General features: G+C 51.3%; 2 protein-coding genes across 2 annotated transcripts; both read right to left on the bottom strand.

Annotated features, from left to right (window-relative positions):
• Positions 1-44: 44 nt before the first annotated feature.
• TGME49_225510 (RAP domain-containing protein) lies at positions 45-14485 on the bottom strand. The gene is made up of 10 exons (XM_002366183.2): positions 12104-14485; positions 10625-10790; positions 9550-9627; positions 8600-8708; positions 7760-7830; positions 7077-7221; positions 6705-6781; positions 6011-6157; positions 5544-5649; positions 45-4987 (listed from the first exon to the last, which is right to left on the bottom strand). Exons 1-10 carry the CDS (start codon positions 14176-14178, stop codon positions 4926-4928), a joined length of 3036 nt encoding a protein of 1011 aa, XP_002366224.2. The 5' UTR covers positions 14179-14485; the 3' UTR covers positions 45-4925.
• A 79-nt stretch (positions 14486-14564) lies between these two features.
• On the bottom strand, positions 14565-16592 carry TGME49_225520 (hypothetical protein). Its single transcript, XM_018780105.1, has one exon. It carries the CDS (start codon positions 15672-15674, stop codon positions 14889-14891), a length of 786 nt encoding a protein of 261 aa, XP_018635999.1. The 5' UTR covers positions 15675-16592; the 3' UTR covers positions 14565-14888.
• Between the last annotated feature and the right edge of the window lie 585 nt (positions 16593-17177).

Genomic DNA, 17177 nt, shown 5'->3' with positions numbered 1-17177 from the left:
ACGCAAGTTCGCACCAGACACGGTAACGTAATGAATATGTTAGTGTGCCGACGACGCGTATCGCGAAGTTTTGTTCGCCTTTAGGTGACTGCTCATTGGAGTTTTCTCTACCTATATCTTCCGGGAGTCTTTTTTTGGTACTGCTACTGGAAATTCAGTCCAGATCTCCTGACTCCGTGTTGCCGTTCTGTCTTGGCAGTGACCCGCCTTCGAGGCAGGGCTGATATTCGGCGCACGTGAACTGTATATGAAATACGCGACTGTGTAATCCTTTTGGTCTAGAATACGGCGTCCGTAGAATTCCGGTGCAAATTTTTTAAATGTGATCACTCTAGCAGTTTCAGTATTAAAGGTTGTGAACATCACGCCTGAGGACAGGTTGACTTTTGACGCGAAACCAAGAATGCATGCTGTGTCGGGTGTGTCTCTTTGAAGCTCGCTCGTCTACAAGTCGCTCTGTGTAAACTTTTTTGGTGGCTTCGCTACGTTCTGCTGGAAATCGAGGTGAAGCGGAAGTGTGGACCGTCCCTGTATGTAAACTAGGTTTGAGACACGCCGGACCTTTGGAGTTCCAACAGACGAAAAAGTTCGACAGCCGGATTTGCACTGTGCACTTCCGTCTTGCTGCCGTTTTTCCTCACTTAGCAAGTGTTTTCTTCGTAGGATGGCGACCCGCAAGCAACGCAACGCTGGCGCAAGAGGCGTTTCGGCGTGAGTATATTGTGAACCGTGAGATTAGGTGCTCTGTTCACTCTAGTAGTTAGCGAAGTCCCGAATTTGCACTTCATTTGTCTAGTCTTCCAATGTGCTTGAAGGTACCATCAATGTCGCCATTATCACCTACCTGTACATCCGCAAGTATTTGCAAGCATGTATTGAATAACCACAGATCTATCTATACATGTATATGCATATGTGTGGCCAGAGGGTTTGTCTTTATGAGGGGTATGCCGGGTGAACCACCGGTACCATGGCGCCTGGGATGGTTCCGTAACGCTTAGGTCGTTACCAGCAGATAACTGAATTTTTCGTCTTGACATTTCGCTGGAAGTACCATCTGCTTCTTCAGGAATTTTTACCGAGGAGAAACCCGTTACGCACACTAGTTATTCGTGGCCGTCTTTTGCGAGCCTCCAGGGATCGTCTTTCCGAGCCTTCACGGTTTTCAGGATTATACCTTTCCGGTTTACAGGGACTTTCTGACTGATACTCTGGCGAAAACAGTTTTTCCGCGTGTGTGCCGGTGCTCAAGTTCATCGGTTCGTCTCGAATTCTACCATTAAAATCTGGTTGAAAGCGCTTCGCTTATGCTTGGATAGGAGCCACGGAAGTCGACCAGTGCGAGATTTTCTATATTTCGATTCACTTCGCGAGACGTGCTCTGCTCTCTCCCGAACTGTTTGTCATCATTGTGAAATACTATTTTTAAATCTTTCAACGAATGACAGGCGCCTGAACAGAAACATACATTCTTTTTACAGGGTAGCGATGTCTGCGTCTGTTGAGAAAGGGAAGGTTCCTTCTGCAAGCCATGGAGGCGAGAAAGAAGGGGCAGAACTCACCACAACGCTACCAAGGGAGCAACACGGCTACCAGAATTCAATTTTTGTGGCAATATCCTCGTCCGGAGGTGTGTCTCGTTGTCATGTCGAGAAAAGCGGACCTGCCTCTTCATTGAGTAGAGATGGCAAGAAAGAAGGTGCAACAAACCTTGTTTGTTCAGGCCAGTGCACTTCCTCAGGACAACTGGTCGCGAACTCTTCCCATGCGTCTGACTGTCTCAGGGGCGGTTGCCAAGATTCGATGGACAGAGTCGAGAACAACGTGTCTAGAATTGTACCTGAGTGTCTGTCTAGTCTTCGTACTGCTCCGTTGGCTCATGTTTGGTTCGCTGTACGTACAACCGCAGACGACCAGTCTAGAGAAGAATCTCGGTCGCTCAGAGATCCGAGCGCGGATGGGAAAGCAGCGACACGGAGTGTGGCGGTGAGCATGTGCGACCAATTCTTTTATGAATGCCGACATATCTGTACGAAGGGCTTCGATTTCACCCTGCACGGGCGGGAGTGGAGGCAGGTGTTTGCATGCAGCCGTTTCGACTTCTTCGATCCGTTCACACTGCTTTTACTCCGCGTTTTCTTCGCGCTTTTTTTGCTGGCCATTTTGGTCTGGACCAATATCGGGTCCGATGTACCGTATGTCTATTTCACGTTTTGGACAAACTTCCTGGCTACGTTACACGCTGTAGTTGCGACAGGATGTAGCATCGTGGCTCTTCCGTCGATTCTAAACAGTACGCGAGACAGACGAGCGCAGGAGGTATTTGGGGGAACGGCGCCAGTACAATCTGTCGGCTGTAGCGTCATCGAAGCAGGTGATACGAAGGATTTTCGAGATTCGCATCAGAGCCAGGGTATTGTGGTGCAGGAAACCAGGAAACCTAACTGGTTGGTACAAGTCTTCGCTCTAAGGCGCCGCACCCGACAAGCGTATGCGTCTCTACAGAATGATTCAGGCCCATGCCGTGATGGGGTACTTGACAGAAACGGGGCATCTGTTTTTTTACCTCTCCGAGCCACGTCATGCCAGACAACAGTCACGCAGCCAGATTCTGCAGTGGAAGGTGTGTTTGTACAGAGTGCCCTGGGTCACGGTGCTTCGAGAAATTTGCCTGCATCTGAGAGGTGTACATACGCCGGGTGTTCCTCGGACTGCCGCACGACATGGGGGCAGACGCACGCAACGGATTCACCGTGTCAGGTGGATCTGTTCCAGGAAGGGGAAAAACCATGTACACACAATGAAGAATGGAAGTGCCTGGCAGGCACAGAAGACAGAGAACCCGGACCGGAGTACGGACCTAGACACCAAGTGGAATGTGACAGAGATCAAGTGCGTGCGTCGGGTGTTCAACCAGAGGGCGGTCGAGCCACTTCACGCACAATGAGAAGCCAAGGGGAAGCGAACACGTCGCCATCCGGTTCAGAGCAGTGTCTTGTCTTCGTCCTTTTTGGGGTTTGGATGATGGCCTCTGTTGCGGCACTCATGTGCGTGGTGATTTTCTGGTGTATCCTTGTGCCCTTCGGGCAGTTTTTCCGAAGTGCCAGCAGCATTCTCGAACACACCATTTGTCTTGTTTCCGCGTTCCTAATCACTTACACTGGACACGTCCCCTTCCTCGTGTACCATTTCTGGGTGGCCTCCCTGTTGAGTATCGCGTACTGCATCGTGAGCGTCATCGTCTATACGGTGCCCGTCACAGTCGGCGATAAAGTTGGCTACGTCTACAGTATCTTCGACTTTCCTGCTCACCCCATTCAGGCGTGGGTGTCGTTTTTAGTCGTCAGCACAGCTGGTGGCGCCGTGGCAGCCTTGATTGTCTGGTTGCTTTGTTGGAAAACAAATGTCCTTTTCGATCCCGCGTGCGTGAAGGTGTCCGTTTATCCCTCAGGAACCCTATCTCCCCCGCCCACACGTTATCACCGGCGAAGAGAGAATAGTTCAGTATCGTGTGAAGTGATGTGTGAAGAGCAGGTTGACGTACACTGAGAGAGCGAGCCAAGCGAACTGCCGGGCGTAGAAGGCGAAATGGCATGAAGTCGGCAATTTGCGCTGAGCAGAATTTGGATCCCGATTTGCTTGAAGATCGAGGGGCGCAGTCTCTCGCGATGGACAACGGGAATCATGGCAGATGACGCGTGCATGAAGATGATACATTTTCAGTTTGATCTGAATGTAACTTGTGATGTCATCCGTCAGCGAAGGTACTTAGTACCAGGTGGCAGACAGCATGAAATTTGGCACGGTTGGGAAATCCAGAGAGAAGTGCGCTGCCTCCCGGCAAGTATCCGCGTGCCGAGAAAGGCTCGTCAGAAGGACTGCTTTTTGTACAGATGCCATATCAGCATTTGTGTAGTTCTTCAGGGTTGTCAGGTTCCATGGGAATACCCGTCTTTTGAATGACGCGTGTGTAGAAACAAGTAGTCTGGGGTAGTGTGAATCGATTGCCAGTGGGTCAGGGCTGGTTACATGGATACATACAAATGGATCTCGTCTCATATTGGTCACCATACTCTTGGTTGTACGCGGGTGTTGTGGCTACATACACGCGCCGGTTCCCTTTTGTACTTTACACAGGTGCATCTCGGTGTGCACTTGTCTTCGCTGGTCAATTAGCAAGCGGTGCTCTTTTTCACCCAACAGATTATTTTTCGTCGTGCGAGGAGTCGCTTTTTACGGTGCCGCCGGCTTTGTCCACTGGAATGATTTTGTCTGTGGTTCTGTCTCAGCTCAACTCCTGCCGTTCTAGTTACACAAGACCGAAAGACAGGTTCCTGGCTCCGCTTGCTTCAGTCGAAAGTGCGTTTTTTTCCTCAACAGCAATACACATCCTTTGCACTTTGCTTCTCCCTACAAAGTGGGTGTGCTCCTCCACGACTGGCCCTGAGGGTGTTCCCGTGCAATACCAATGAGATATCAACTGAAGCTAGACCTCTTGTTGCGCACTACAAAACCAGATTTCGGAGTTTGTTGGCTGCTACAGCCATTAAGAAGCATCCTTTCTCAAGCAACATAACTCCAATACATGTTTCTGTCGCGGATGGAAACATGACCTTTCCGTTTCCTTGTCCCTCACAGAAGAACCTTGAAATGGAGTTGAGCCGACAGCGTATCAGCAGGCAAAGAACAGTGAAACACTTCAGCCCCCAACGCGACCTCTGGTGGGGCAACCACCTCACTAACGTGCCCATATTCCACAGCCAGTTTTCGAAACAACGGTCACTACATCCGACTACTCTCGCCGCCTGGTGAATGCGGAACGTTTTCATGCCACGATAATGAAGCATCAGTCGCTGATAAAGCATGCACTCCTATCGTCTTGAAGAAACATGCCATACATGGCGTTGGGCGTCACGAGCTTTTGGTCAATTTGTGTGCGGCGAAAGGGTTGCCTGTAGACCGTCCAACGGGCCTAGTCGCAGGTCGCCTGCAAGGGAGGCAAATGAGAGAAACACGGAATCGATGAGGCTGCATATTCACGTTTGAAACATCCTGTTTCGGTTTCTCGGGACAACATGACAGGATACAGCGCAGAATACGAGAATTGAAAGCAACTCGTCTCTGTTCTTGCTCTTCTCCGTAGACAGCCACTACACGGGGGCAATACTTGCTGCGCCTGTCGGTGCTACAAATGCAGGTTTAGGTACTTTTTTAGGGAGAACAGACATGACATCCATCTCTCTACACCGCAAAAGAAGCAGTCCTGGGATGCCTGAGTAGCACAGCGCTCTCGTTCCGCCGCATTCACAAGAAGTAACAAATATGGATGACGCGTGCGAACGCGGGACAGAAATGCTGGTTTTGAAACAACAGCACCGCATCCGTTGACCCGTATTTTACGCATGCCTGGATTCATATAGGGAGCTTCGTTCTTTCCTGATGGCATCCTCTTTCACTCAGGTACAAATCAGCAATAGACTCGGGCCTCTTACAGACTCGAGTACGTGACAATTCTTATTTTCTTTCTAAGCATGTCGCCTTACTGTCGCTGCCAGAGTCCATGTCCTCGTCGAACGCCTCTTCCACAGTCAAGGCCAGCTCAACAGGGTCCTCTGAAAAGGTGTTCGCGTAGGCTACCCGCTCTGAAGTCTGAATCATCACACGAACGCTCGAAAGGTTTCCGAAGACTTCATCCTGTTTAGGATCCCCAGGAAGTAAAGGCGCTCAGGGCCGGCTTGCGGCGCCATCTCGTTCGTGCGATATTCGAAGAGAATGCCACTTCCGAAGCATGTTAGATGCGCATCATGAGAAGAACAGGGCATGAGATGGTTAGGAAGGCTGAACACTCCGGTGGACCTATTGAAGGAAACACTTCCTCACTGCTCTCACATGAAGCGGTTTTTAGTTTGCCCGAGGGACATAACAGATTCACTGTTGGTTTTGCAGTCACGCGAACAGTGTTCAAAAAGCCACTGTCAGACGCTGGGAAGACGGAAACCTTTGTTCTTACCTCCTCATCGGCATAGTCGTCACTGGCGTGGGTCGCCTGAATTTCGGCTGCCGCGCGACGTCCGAAAGTCCACAAGAATCGCTGCTTCTCCTCAGGGTTCTGCAACTCGGACCACTCGTAGTAGGGGAGCACGCAGACGGAGTAGCCCTGAGAAAAGAGCATGCGACCGAGGCAACAAAAGGTTAGCCCAAACGCATGCAGGGCGCCAAGCTGATACGTGGACTGAGAAATGGCAAACACGAGACCCGCGCAGAAGCACCAAGCACGTGCGCAATCGAGGTTCAGCCAAAAACTGCAGGAAACGACATCACCCTAGAAACAGCTGCTTCTCCCCCACTAGAAAAAACGGCCTTTCCCATAAACGGGGCTCTCGGAACCCTGAATATAAGATAGGAATCCACGTCGGTACGCTTTTAATCTCGACAGCTTTCTGCCTGTCCATTCCATCATGGGCACATGCTAGCACATCAGAACCGTCTCCGTAACCGAATCACTGCTGCGCCGCGACTCTTTTGGCTATCGACAGACTGTTTGGGGATGTCTGTCCAGAGCGGTCAGTATATATACTGACGTTAGTGCGGCATCCCACGTACACGGGCAGAAACCTATCAGACTTATGACTATCATGCTTTCTCACATGCGCAGGAAGGGGGCACATCGATGCGCGCATGCACTTCTTCAACATGTGCTTTACCTGAAGCTCCAAAAGGCGTTGCTGAAGCCTAGAGTACGCCGTTCTTCTGGTGGAATCGAGGTAGAAGTGATGGGGACCTAAGCACAGCGCGCAGTTCGTCGAGACCTTTCCCCTTTGCGGCATGGCAGGACAGGCTTTCCACAAACCATCCCACATTGGCACAAAGTACACATACGTAAAATAGAAGGACATGACGGGAAATGAATGTTCAGAAGTTGAGGGCTCAGATGGAAAAACACAGGAGTTAATGAAAAGGAGCCGACACAACTCGGGACGGAAACGCGGCTCCCCCAGTCCGACGGCCTGTGCGTACACACTAGAATTACCCGCGAAAAATCCATGTGGATTGTGAGTTTCGACACAGATTCTCACCTGCGCACATTATAACGGTCTTTTTCTCCGGAAGCAAAATATCGATGCGGCACCCATTTGCGTACAAACGCCGCTGAAACAATATCCCCATTTCCTGCAGCATGCAGGCGACCTCCACGGCCCAGCGGGAGCCGTGATCTCCCAGCTGAAGCAAATTCAAAAAGACCACAGAAAACACAGAATTTCAGTTGAGAAAGCAAGCTCGGGTGAAATTCCAAGCTCCACCTGTGAGGCAGGAAGCGTGAGGAAACGCGCCCAAAAAATCGCAGTGTCCCGACACGTGAAACAGGCATGGGAGTTCTTCCGTGCAACCAGGCAAGAAAATTTGTCACTTCTGCAAAGACGTACCACCAGAGAACGTGGTTTTAGTCAAGACTATACAGACAGCTGCAAACTGCACAGAAAATATAAATGCACGCGCTGAACGAGAAAAGCGACAGCTTAGACTTCTCTGATCAAACGGCGCATCCAAACACTCGCGTGGGCGACAACGCAACTCCTCCATTCCCGTCCTTGGTGTTTACAGGAAACTCCGTTTGTGTACATAAAGCCGTCACATCCTGCAGACTGTATCGAGACACAGTAGCCAGACAAAAAACGGAAGACAGAGACAAGGGCAACAAAAACCCCCGAAGAAAGAACGCGCGTCGTCCGCAGCGAAAACGCTACGTTCTCCGACGGACCTCCTTGGGAGTGGCGTCTCGAACATTCGTTAGAAACCGGCGGACGTCGTCGTCCAGTTGCTCGTAGAGATCTACACCGACAGCAGAAAGAAAAACTTTTTTTAGACAGTGGGCGAGAGTCGGGTTCTCCAGATCCTCGGCTAGGAAAACTCAAAGACGCACGAAGGCCTTCTCTCTGTCCAACTGTTAACGCCGTCGGCGACAGCTCTTATAAATGCCATGACGGATTTCCGCTTTTCTTCGCTCCCGTTCGTCTGTTGCACGTTACCAATCAAGCGTATCCAGTGTAAGGTTTGATCGTAAAGCAATTTAGAGACTTCTCCGTGGCATGCCTCGCCTCAACGCGCAGCGGCTTTCTGCCACACCAGACGCTCTGATGGAACCCAAGAGGCGCCTGTCTTCCTGTCAAAGTGCCTACGAGACTGAATGTGACTCCATATATGAGCAGCAGACCACCAAGTCCTTTATGACTGCTGTACACCACTACGCCACTGGAGGCAGAGTCTCTCGTGGAAAAGCGTGTCACTCGCGCAAAGACAAAAAGAGAGACGGTGGCCCTGAATCTCGATCCGCAGCCATATGCGTGTGTCCTGTGACATTCCGGATTACCTTTCCTTGATAAAACTAGAGATAACTTGGCTTCTGTGACACCTCAGCAAAGCGCAACCGGAGTTCACTTCCACAAGTACGCACGATGGCCACACCTGACGTGTTTTGTGTTACTTCGAAAAAGTTTGATAAATCGTTTCAATCGGAAGATGGTCTGAGTTTGCCGCCTTTTGACTCTGTTGAATTTTTCGGCCTTGCAAACGCTTTCAAGTGCCCTTTGCCGCCGCCTACCGGGGTGGTGTGCCTGAAAGACAATTGCCGTGTGGCGGAGCTTCCGCATCTGGTGAACGGCGAGGGAAGGCGACTTTCGGACAAGCGCGACGAGAAGGCGTCGAATCAGCTGTACATACACACGCAGGATCTTCGTGAAACGATGTTAGCAACCGTGGGTGATTTTTGTCGGCTGCACTACCGGTACCCCGAGTTCTGCACACCAGGGAATGAGGCGGGATCTAGGAACTCTTACTTGAGTAGTCTTCTTGTCACTCCCTCCGAAGTCACAACGCAAGTCACGTCTTTGAAAGATAAGATGCATGCGTTTTAGAAACAGCAGACTGCTTATTCACGAATTCCGGAAGAGAGCAGAGAGCGGGAGGCATGAGACCCGAAGTGCAGACGCGCGAGCAGGGTGATGGGCGAAACATCGACAAAGACGCTTAACTTCACTGAAGCCCCCAATCGTCCCGCTCCCGTCCCGTGGCTCTGAGAGCGAATGTCACTGAAAACGGCTTTTGGGGGACTGAACGCATGGTATAAACACAACCAAAAGCATTTATGTTCCGAATTAAGGAGGCGCTAAGTGTTGCACTTATTTTCAAATAAAAAAAGAATAAGTTGATAGTGCATTTCTTTCTGAAAAATACTGTACCATCTACTGTAGCATGTACATATCCAAGAACACAAATACCATACCAACTCCGTGTAGATCTCGAGGGCGTTTTTAGCCTACACGCGCTTTCTTTCGTGGTTTGGTCCATCTTGTAGTCTATACTTCCCAGAAAAAGGCTACACACAATCATGCATCAAAGATGATTACTTTCGGCACGACGCTCGTTCTCCACATTCACGCTGAATACCAGTATGCAGGATGCAGCTAACATGGTGGCCACGAAAGCATGACGGAACCTCGTTCCGGTAAACAGAGACCATGTGCTCCCAGACGTTTCTCTCGAGTTTCTCACGTGCTCAGAGCCGCCAGTGAGACACACAATCGAGTGGAGAAGGAGGCAGAGGGCCTGGGCGTCGAAGGGGTCTGGATCCTGCAGGGAAGGGGAAGGCGAGAAGCAGCGGGCGATTCAACAGATGAGATCATCGAATATAGTGGGGTTCCTTGAGTGTGACAATAACAGCTGTAGAAACAGACTGTTATCCTACAGTGAGGAAGTAACTGGGCAGAAACCATAAAAAGATCAAAAATGTGTGACAGGGAGTCTAGTGCCAGTGGTTATCTGATTGGAATTGCATGCCTGGTGACTTGAAAGTAGTGACGGCTTCAGGTGTACCACTGAACACATAGGATCATCGAAAGTAGTAGTACGCTTCTGGATGTAGCGGTACACGTTGTAAACACAGGACATCTTAACTCGAACTTCTTCGGTGCTATGCTACAGGTGGTGCCGCACCCACTGCGGTCTGTCTTTGAGGAAGACTGAATACCACACAGAACCGCGAGATGGAACTGACTGCCTTCTTCTATCCGTGGGACGAACGCGAAGGCATGCGCCTGTCGCTGCCCATAAAGAAGGCTCTTTTTATCGACTGCAAGTGGCTCCTACTACAGAGATACAAGTGAGAAAAGTGAAAAGAACAGGACGCCAAAAGAAATGCGAAGCAGATGCACCACACAGAAGGCCTCCACCCTAAAGCTGACGAAGAGACTGCGTTGGCGGCGTAGGCTTCTCCTGTCAAGGTGGAATGAAGAGAGTTGACATCAGGCAGGCATACACTGTCTCACAGGGGTTCTTCAAAAGGCATCTCTTTCCACCGATTCAGGGACGTCACAGCGCGAAGGGATCCGAGAAAACAAGTGCCACACACACTGCAGAAGGCCAAACGCTGCAGAGAGAGAAAGGAAACCTCCAACGGAATTACGTAGCTACATAGCTAGTCATACACGAACAGGTGATCTGTGGGTTGCCCTTGGTTCTGTTCTTCTGTTTACTTTAGGATGCACAACGGGTGTTTTGGAGAGCAACAAGCTGAAAGATGAAAAGGAAAGGGAGAGACGAAACGTTTGGAGAAAAAGACACGACGTACTTCAGCAAAAAGGTGGTGAACTGCTTTGTGGAACGAAATGGTCAACTTCGGATGGGTGAAGTCGAGTTTGCTGAACGCGCTGACAGCCACAGACAGCCGCGCCTGGTCCAGAGACAAAGAGTGTTTCTTCAGTATCCGGGAGAGCAACAAGAGCGCCGATCCGTCCCTGTAAAGAGCAGCAGGAGAGCACCAAAGAGATGTGCGACCGGACGAGCAAGCCAGTGGAGACATCTTGGACCACGTATCAGCGGCTCAACGCCAATCATGAAAAGTTTAGGTTGACTCTCCAGGGAGATGCTGCGTCCCTCGGCAGACAATTCCAAGAAGTCAGGAGACCACCTCGAGTAGCCCACTTAGCGAAAGGGAGGAGCCCTGCCTCCGTTGCGCGTTGCTCTTTCGCGGAGTCTCCCATCCAGAGAAGCATCTACCATGTTGCTGGCACGACCATTGAGTCGACGATTTTCGCTGGAATTCGTTTCAACGCCGCAAGGTCGACCGTAATTCTCGCTCTTCGTCTCTCTCTCACGACCCTACTCGTGAGTCTGTGCACACTAAAGTAAAATGCGTGTCACACGCAAGTCGCTTCATGTCTTTCAAGTCTTCTTGCTCTCTTCCCGTTCAAACGTAAGCTTGTCCCCTCGCTTCACCTTTCCTCTCATGTGAACGTGGCCCCGTGCATCTCTGAGAGTCTTCCCGCTGCTTGTTTCCCTAGCGTTTCTCTGAGCGTTCGCTAACCCCTCAGTGTCGTTTCCTCTTTCTGCTCGCCCTCAAGCACAATGTCGGCTTTCCGCCGTGCGCGCTGCACAGCCCTGCCCCACTAAACTGGTGACGACAGCTGAAAGTGTTGGTATGCAACATCCCCCACCTGCGTCTCGCGCCTATTTTTCGCAGCTGCCCCCAAGGAGCGCCTCGAAGAATCACACACGAATACTCTCCTCTCGACAATCACCCGTCCACTGACTCCAGTTCAAACAGAAACACCAGGCCTGCAATGTGATGGTGAAGACGACCTGCAGCAATTCTCCCTCCGAAACTATACCTTCACATCACTTAGAATTTTGACTTCATCACGGCTCCGCGTCCGCTGAGTAAGGGAGGTCGGTTGGTCCAGAATATCACACTGAATACTAATCTGCTGGGTCAAACAGTATAGGGGTGAACTTGTTTCTCGCTGTCAATTCGAGTGAGAAGCGAAGACCATCCGCTATGTAACTCCGTCCCAGAAGCAGCGGTTAAACGACAGAAGGCATACTGACACAGAACCTCATCGCATTCAGAAACGAACAGTACCCTATTTTTCGCACAAAAACGGCACGACCAAAGTACAGCCTCTGGTCAAACTGGTTGGGACGGCGAGAGGTGGGCGAGAACGATCTATGCACAGCCTTGGTGTCTGCTTGAAAACTGGGTTGCGGAATGTAATCAAACGGAGCCGTTCGGAGAAAGGAGAACTGTCATTTAGGAGAGAAGGAAGCTCACCTGAGATCGATGCGCGCAAAGGCGGCGACGAGCATGGCGGCGTGCTGAGGCGTCAGTTGAGGGCCGACTCTGGGGAGGTGTTTGAGAAGGAGTTTCCAAAATTTCGCGTGGTAGACGTAGAAGAAGGCCAAGCTGTTGGCTGCGAGCGCGAGGTCTTGGGCGCTGCAGCGGTGGATTTCCAAACAGACCTGGTTCGCGATCAACTCGATGGTGTCGTACTTGTGGACGTGGAGCTTCTTGAAGGCGTTGAGGACCAGACTGAGGCCCTGCGGGGAGAAGTCGTCGAGCAACTTCAAGATGAAGGGCGCGAGTGTGTGGAGCAGGCGGGCATCGAAGTACCGCACGCGGGCAAAAGCGTAGAGCGTGAGCGCCAACTGGTGGGCATTCATGTGGACAGCCGTCAGTGACACGCGCTGCACAAAGACTTTCCAGAGGTTCGCATCTCGAACGTTGTTCTGAGACGCCTTGAACAGCATCTTGATCAACACCTCCGGCTGAGACATCCAACTGTTTCGGTCCCGCGGCAGAGCCGAAGCCGCCCGTGCCAAAGTCCGCCGACGAGACAAACGCGGCGGCGTAGGCTTCGACGGAACCGACGCACTCGCCAGCGCAGGAGACGCAGAAGTCAAGAACCACGCAATCGGATCGCTGTTATCCAAATCGTCTTCCACGCCGCCGGGGTCTTCAGACGAAAGCGACACCGAACACGAAGGAGAAGAAGGAGAGGAAGACCAAGAAGGGGGAGAAGACGAAGAAGGGGGAGGGTAGACACGGGGAGACGTTGATGGTGAAGTTTGACTTGTTCGACGGAAAGGCAGTTCACCTGGAGAAGAGGGAGAGGCAGGACAGGAGGCGAGACAGGGAAACAGAGGGGAGGGCAATGCAGGAAACGAATGGGGAGAAGAGACAGTTTCGTCGTGAGGAGAGGAAGGCTCCTGTGTACCTGAACAGACTTGGAAGCTGCGTGGCAGCGAGGTTGTGGCGAGTGCTTCTCGCATTCCTGGCTGAGGCGGCGTTGAAGGGGAGAGACCTGGAGGGGCGGATGACAAGCTGCCAGTCTCTGCAGAAGGCGACGACGAGGCAGAGGATCTGCGAGATCCTCTTGATGAAAGAAAAGGGGGAGTAGAAGAATCTGAAAAGACATCTGGTGCGTAACCAGAGCTCGGACTCGTCGAAGCTCCACTGGTTTGGCTTCGTTCAGACGGGGCGACAGGGTCTGAGCTTCTGCGTCCGTGCCTCCTTTTTGCTTGCTTCTTCACACTCGCGTGGCAAGCGTCATCGTCTGGCAGAAGGTACATGGCCTCAAAGACTCGCTGCAGATCCAAGGCATTCCCGTCGTGTGTTTGGACTCCAGACCCAGGATTCCTCGAGGAAACCTTTGCCGTTTCCATCTGTCCCCCACCGTTCTCCCGCGCGCCCCTGCTAGACAAGGGAGTCGAGAAGCATCTGCACTGCAGGCGAGACACAGCCGAGGATGAAAAGACCCTGACGAACGGAAAAAAACGAGGAGCCACGACAGCCAAGCGTTGAGGCTCGAAAAGCGGAGAGTCACCGAGGCCAGAACGCAGAGACCCCCCTGCACGCGCCGAGGGACACAAGTCTTCTTCGGCATTCTTGCATGCGAGAGGAGACCGCGACGAGTGCGCGCGCGGAACCGGAGTCAAAGGGAGACAGCAAGGCGCTGGAGATGGCTGCCCGGCGATGCGAGAATTCCCTCCATCTCTGGTGTCCCGATTTCCCGTTTTTCGATTTCCAGAGGTGGGCACCACGTATGCTCGAAAGCAAGGCTGCGAACCAAGACTGTCGCCACTACTTTCGTTTACATTTAACTCCTCAGAGTCCAGGGGAAGGTCCGGAGGAGACGGCCAACATTTCAGCGCCTCTCTCCCAGCGGCTGCACTGACTGAGGCAGTCTGCCTTCTTGAAGCGAAGGAAGGGGACGAGCAGCCTCTCTCCAGTCTATGCGGCGCTGGCGAACTCGCCGTTTTCCGAAAAAAGGAGGAGACACGGCATCCCGGAAATCTACAGCAGGTCTCAGGCCTGACGGAGAAGCGACAGAGAGAGTGAGGCGACATGTTCCGCCTGCGACCAGCAGCCTGAAAAAGGAAGTGGACGATCACACGAATTCCGAGAAAGTAACAGAGGCTACTGTGGATATGGGAAGCAAAACGGGAGCCCAACCGGAAAAGGCGGAGGAAAGTGCGAGCGAAGTGCACGAAAGCTACGAAACCGACAGACAGGCGGCTGGCTAGTATGCACTCTCACACAGCTGCACCTTGAGGGATTCTAAGGGCACCCTCGTTTGGACAAAGTGAGGGAAAAGTTAAGCTGGGACGGACACGGGGCGTGAAAACACGCTCAGGCAATGGGGGGTAGAGTCAAACGGGACGGAGAGTAATTTGTGGGCATGACTCGCCCGCTGTTTAGACGCAGTTCTGCACCAGCATATATTGATCACGGACACCAAATGTCCGTCATGCTCAGTTAGATCAGTCGTCCCGCAAGCGGCTGTTCGTTTGGGGGAACTACCACACCCATTTAACTCCATACCAGTTCAGACAAGCACCCTCGAGGGGTGTGAAAGACGACCATTGAACGCGTTCATGACTTCAAGAACCCATAAAATCTCTGGATGTGACTGAAATTTAAATAGACACAGTACGCTCAATACCACGACGGGCCGAAGCCTGGCAGACAGGAGTTTCAGCCCACACATGCACCCGTGGGTCAAAAGCGTAGGGCCTGTCCTTGGTGGTCCCTAGAGAGCCTCTTGCGAAAGCAGACTTTACAGAGAGCTGTTTGTGTGATTTAAAAACAAAACAAGACTCAAGTGGAAGATCACACTGGGACAACCCCGGCACAGCCCTCCATCAAAATGTCGAGAGGACCGCAGTTCGCCCAACAAGCACGGCAGGGCCACGGCAAAAACATTTCCTGTCCAAGTTTGAAAGGATGGAAGGAGAGTAGCCGAAACGAAGCAGCAAATCTGACGAACACAACCGAAAACTGATAAACAAACGAGAGCAAAACAATGGTACCGGGGCATCACGTGTTTGGTGAAGTGTTGTTTGTCAGAGCGCGTGGCAACGCGGGCCGCGTTCGACAAAGAGTTCGTGACCATTCGCGGACTCGTGGAAGACAGAATTGAGTCCCATAGCCGACGAGTAAAAAGAAACAGAAAACAGAAGGAATCCTGCAACGAAATAGGCGAGGAAAAGCTTCCGTTTCGCCTTTTCTTTAGTGGCTGCTTGCCCGAGGCGGCGTGGACACAGATGTGCATGCAAGGTGACCATGAATGTAGTTGTAATCTGAGTTGGTTTGGTCGAGAGAAGGCCATAATACCTTCCATCTTTTTTCGCTTCAAGAGTCGTCGATCAGTGTTATCTTGCGGTGTTTCCAGTTTCATCATCACCCTCCTCAGGATATCCCCCGCCAATCCGACCCATATTATGGCGATCCGGACGAACAGCGCGAATCGTGCATGGACACGAAAGAAAAAGTCTCCTAGGTTAGCCAGTGATATCGGGGTTTCCTTCGAGCAAGGGAGGCACGGAGAGAGGAAGTACATCATGGCCTTGTCGTTACCCACATTCCGTGACGCTCGTGGTGAGGTGCCTCTCGCTCAAGTACCATTTTTCGTGTTCTTACCACCGCGATGGAGGCTAGCTACGTGACAAACTTAAAACGACGAAGCAAAGAATGCATCACACAAAGTACAAAATGCCTTCTCTTTTGTTGGTGGTTCTCATGCGGCATCGTGGTATATAGGCCATCACTTTATAGAAGAAAACAGAAACTGCCCGGCAGCGTATGTGTTGGCGGAGCAGGTACAAGAGGCGTGTGAGTGAAGCTAGGTGAAAATGTCCTGACGGCGAACAGACGTAGTCGAGAGGAGGAAATGTAAGAAATCCAATGGCGACCGAATAAACAGGGTTTCCTGAGGGCAAGAGGCGTGAACGTCTCCGAGAATATATGCGAGTGCCTTGGGTGCCGGGTGCTCTCACAGGTGTCGTTGTCAGTCTGGCTGAGATATAAAGATGCCGCAGGTGAAATAACCTCAAAGAATTATATACCAATGCGCCAATGAAAGCTGTCGAAGTGGTGTCACCGTCCTTTGCTTGCAAATGTAACTGGGTAAAAGATCAAGGAAGTACCTGTAGTACGATTGCGGCGAAAAGCATGCATCATTGATCTAGAACTTTGTGTACCAGGCAAAAGTTCACAAATGGACCATAATTCATAGCATGCTGCATTCATGTGTACCTATATTGCTACGTCCGTATAAAGCAGTATTCCACTTCTCTTTCTCCGTGTTAAAGCAACAGCGCTGCGTCTTGCCTCAATTAGTCGTTGTAGAACGAAAACAGAGGGGGCAAATCCAGAAACGAATTGAGTCCCATGCTTGCAACGAAGCTGTGGCCATTAACCTTGCTGGCGTAGTAATAGCTTAAACACAGTCCGCGAGTCAGGTGTAAGATAGCGTTGGATTTTAGGCGTCGACGCGCCACAAGGACGCCTTTGTTCATATATCAGTACGGAACAACCTTCGTACACGGTTCGGAATGTTTGCAGCACAACCTAAACGGGCGACCTGACGGGAAAACGAAACGCTTTTTGCAAGGTTACGTATTCGAGCCATGGCAATTGCCCTCTTGTCTTAATTGAGTGTATTGAAGCTGCAAATAAACAGCACAACGTGTTCGTTTAGAACAACAAACAACGCGGCTCCACACGTGAGTGATCCCGAGTACCGAACTACGAGTCAGTGGTTCAGTTTTAGAACAGTGGTGTACCAGAATCCCCAATAGACTTACTAAAAATCAAAGACTCAACAAGTGATTTGCTGTTTCATTATCTTCCTTCGATGCCCTTTTATCTCCCGCTTATCCTCCGTAAATGGGTACGTAGGCTCTTCGTTAAACAATGTAGGCATACCGTCAACAAGTACACCGCCATCACCATAACTCTATTATGAAAAAACACATAAACAAAGCTACCATCTGGAATGCAGCTCACTCCGAAAGCTCCCATCAGGTGGTGGGCACGTAAATGCAGTCGTGTAACACCGCCTTCT

Source organism: Toxoplasma gondii, chromosome X (assembly GCF_000006565.2).
Source record: "Toxoplasma gondii ME49 chromosome X, whole genome shotgun sequence".
Lineage (NCBI taxonomy): Eukaryota > Apicomplexa > Conoidasida > Eucoccidiorida > Sarcocystidae > Toxoplasma > Toxoplasma gondii.
Note: the sequence above shows the minus strand (reverse complement) of the source record. Positions and strands in the feature narration are given on the sequence as shown.

Excerpts from the sequence above, each read along its gene's own strand:
- TGME49_225510 (XM_002366183.2), bottom strand. The coding sequence starts at position 14,178 with ATGTCGCCTCACTCTCTCTGTCGCTTCTCCGTCAGGCCTGAGACCTGC. Across the intron at positions 9,628-10,624 it reads TTCACCACCTTTTTGCTGAA|GATCCAGACCCCTTCGACGC; the intron begins GTACGTCGTGTC and ends CCTTCCCTGCAG. Across the intron at positions 8,709-9,549 it reads TCACTGGCGGCTCTGAGCAC|CTGATTCGACGCCTTCTCGT; the intron begins GTGAGAAACTCG and ends GTGTATGTACAG.
- TGME49_225520 (XM_018780105.1), bottom strand. The coding sequence starts at position 15,674 with ATGATGTACTTCCTCTCTCCGTGCCTCCCTTGCTCGAAGGAAACCCCG.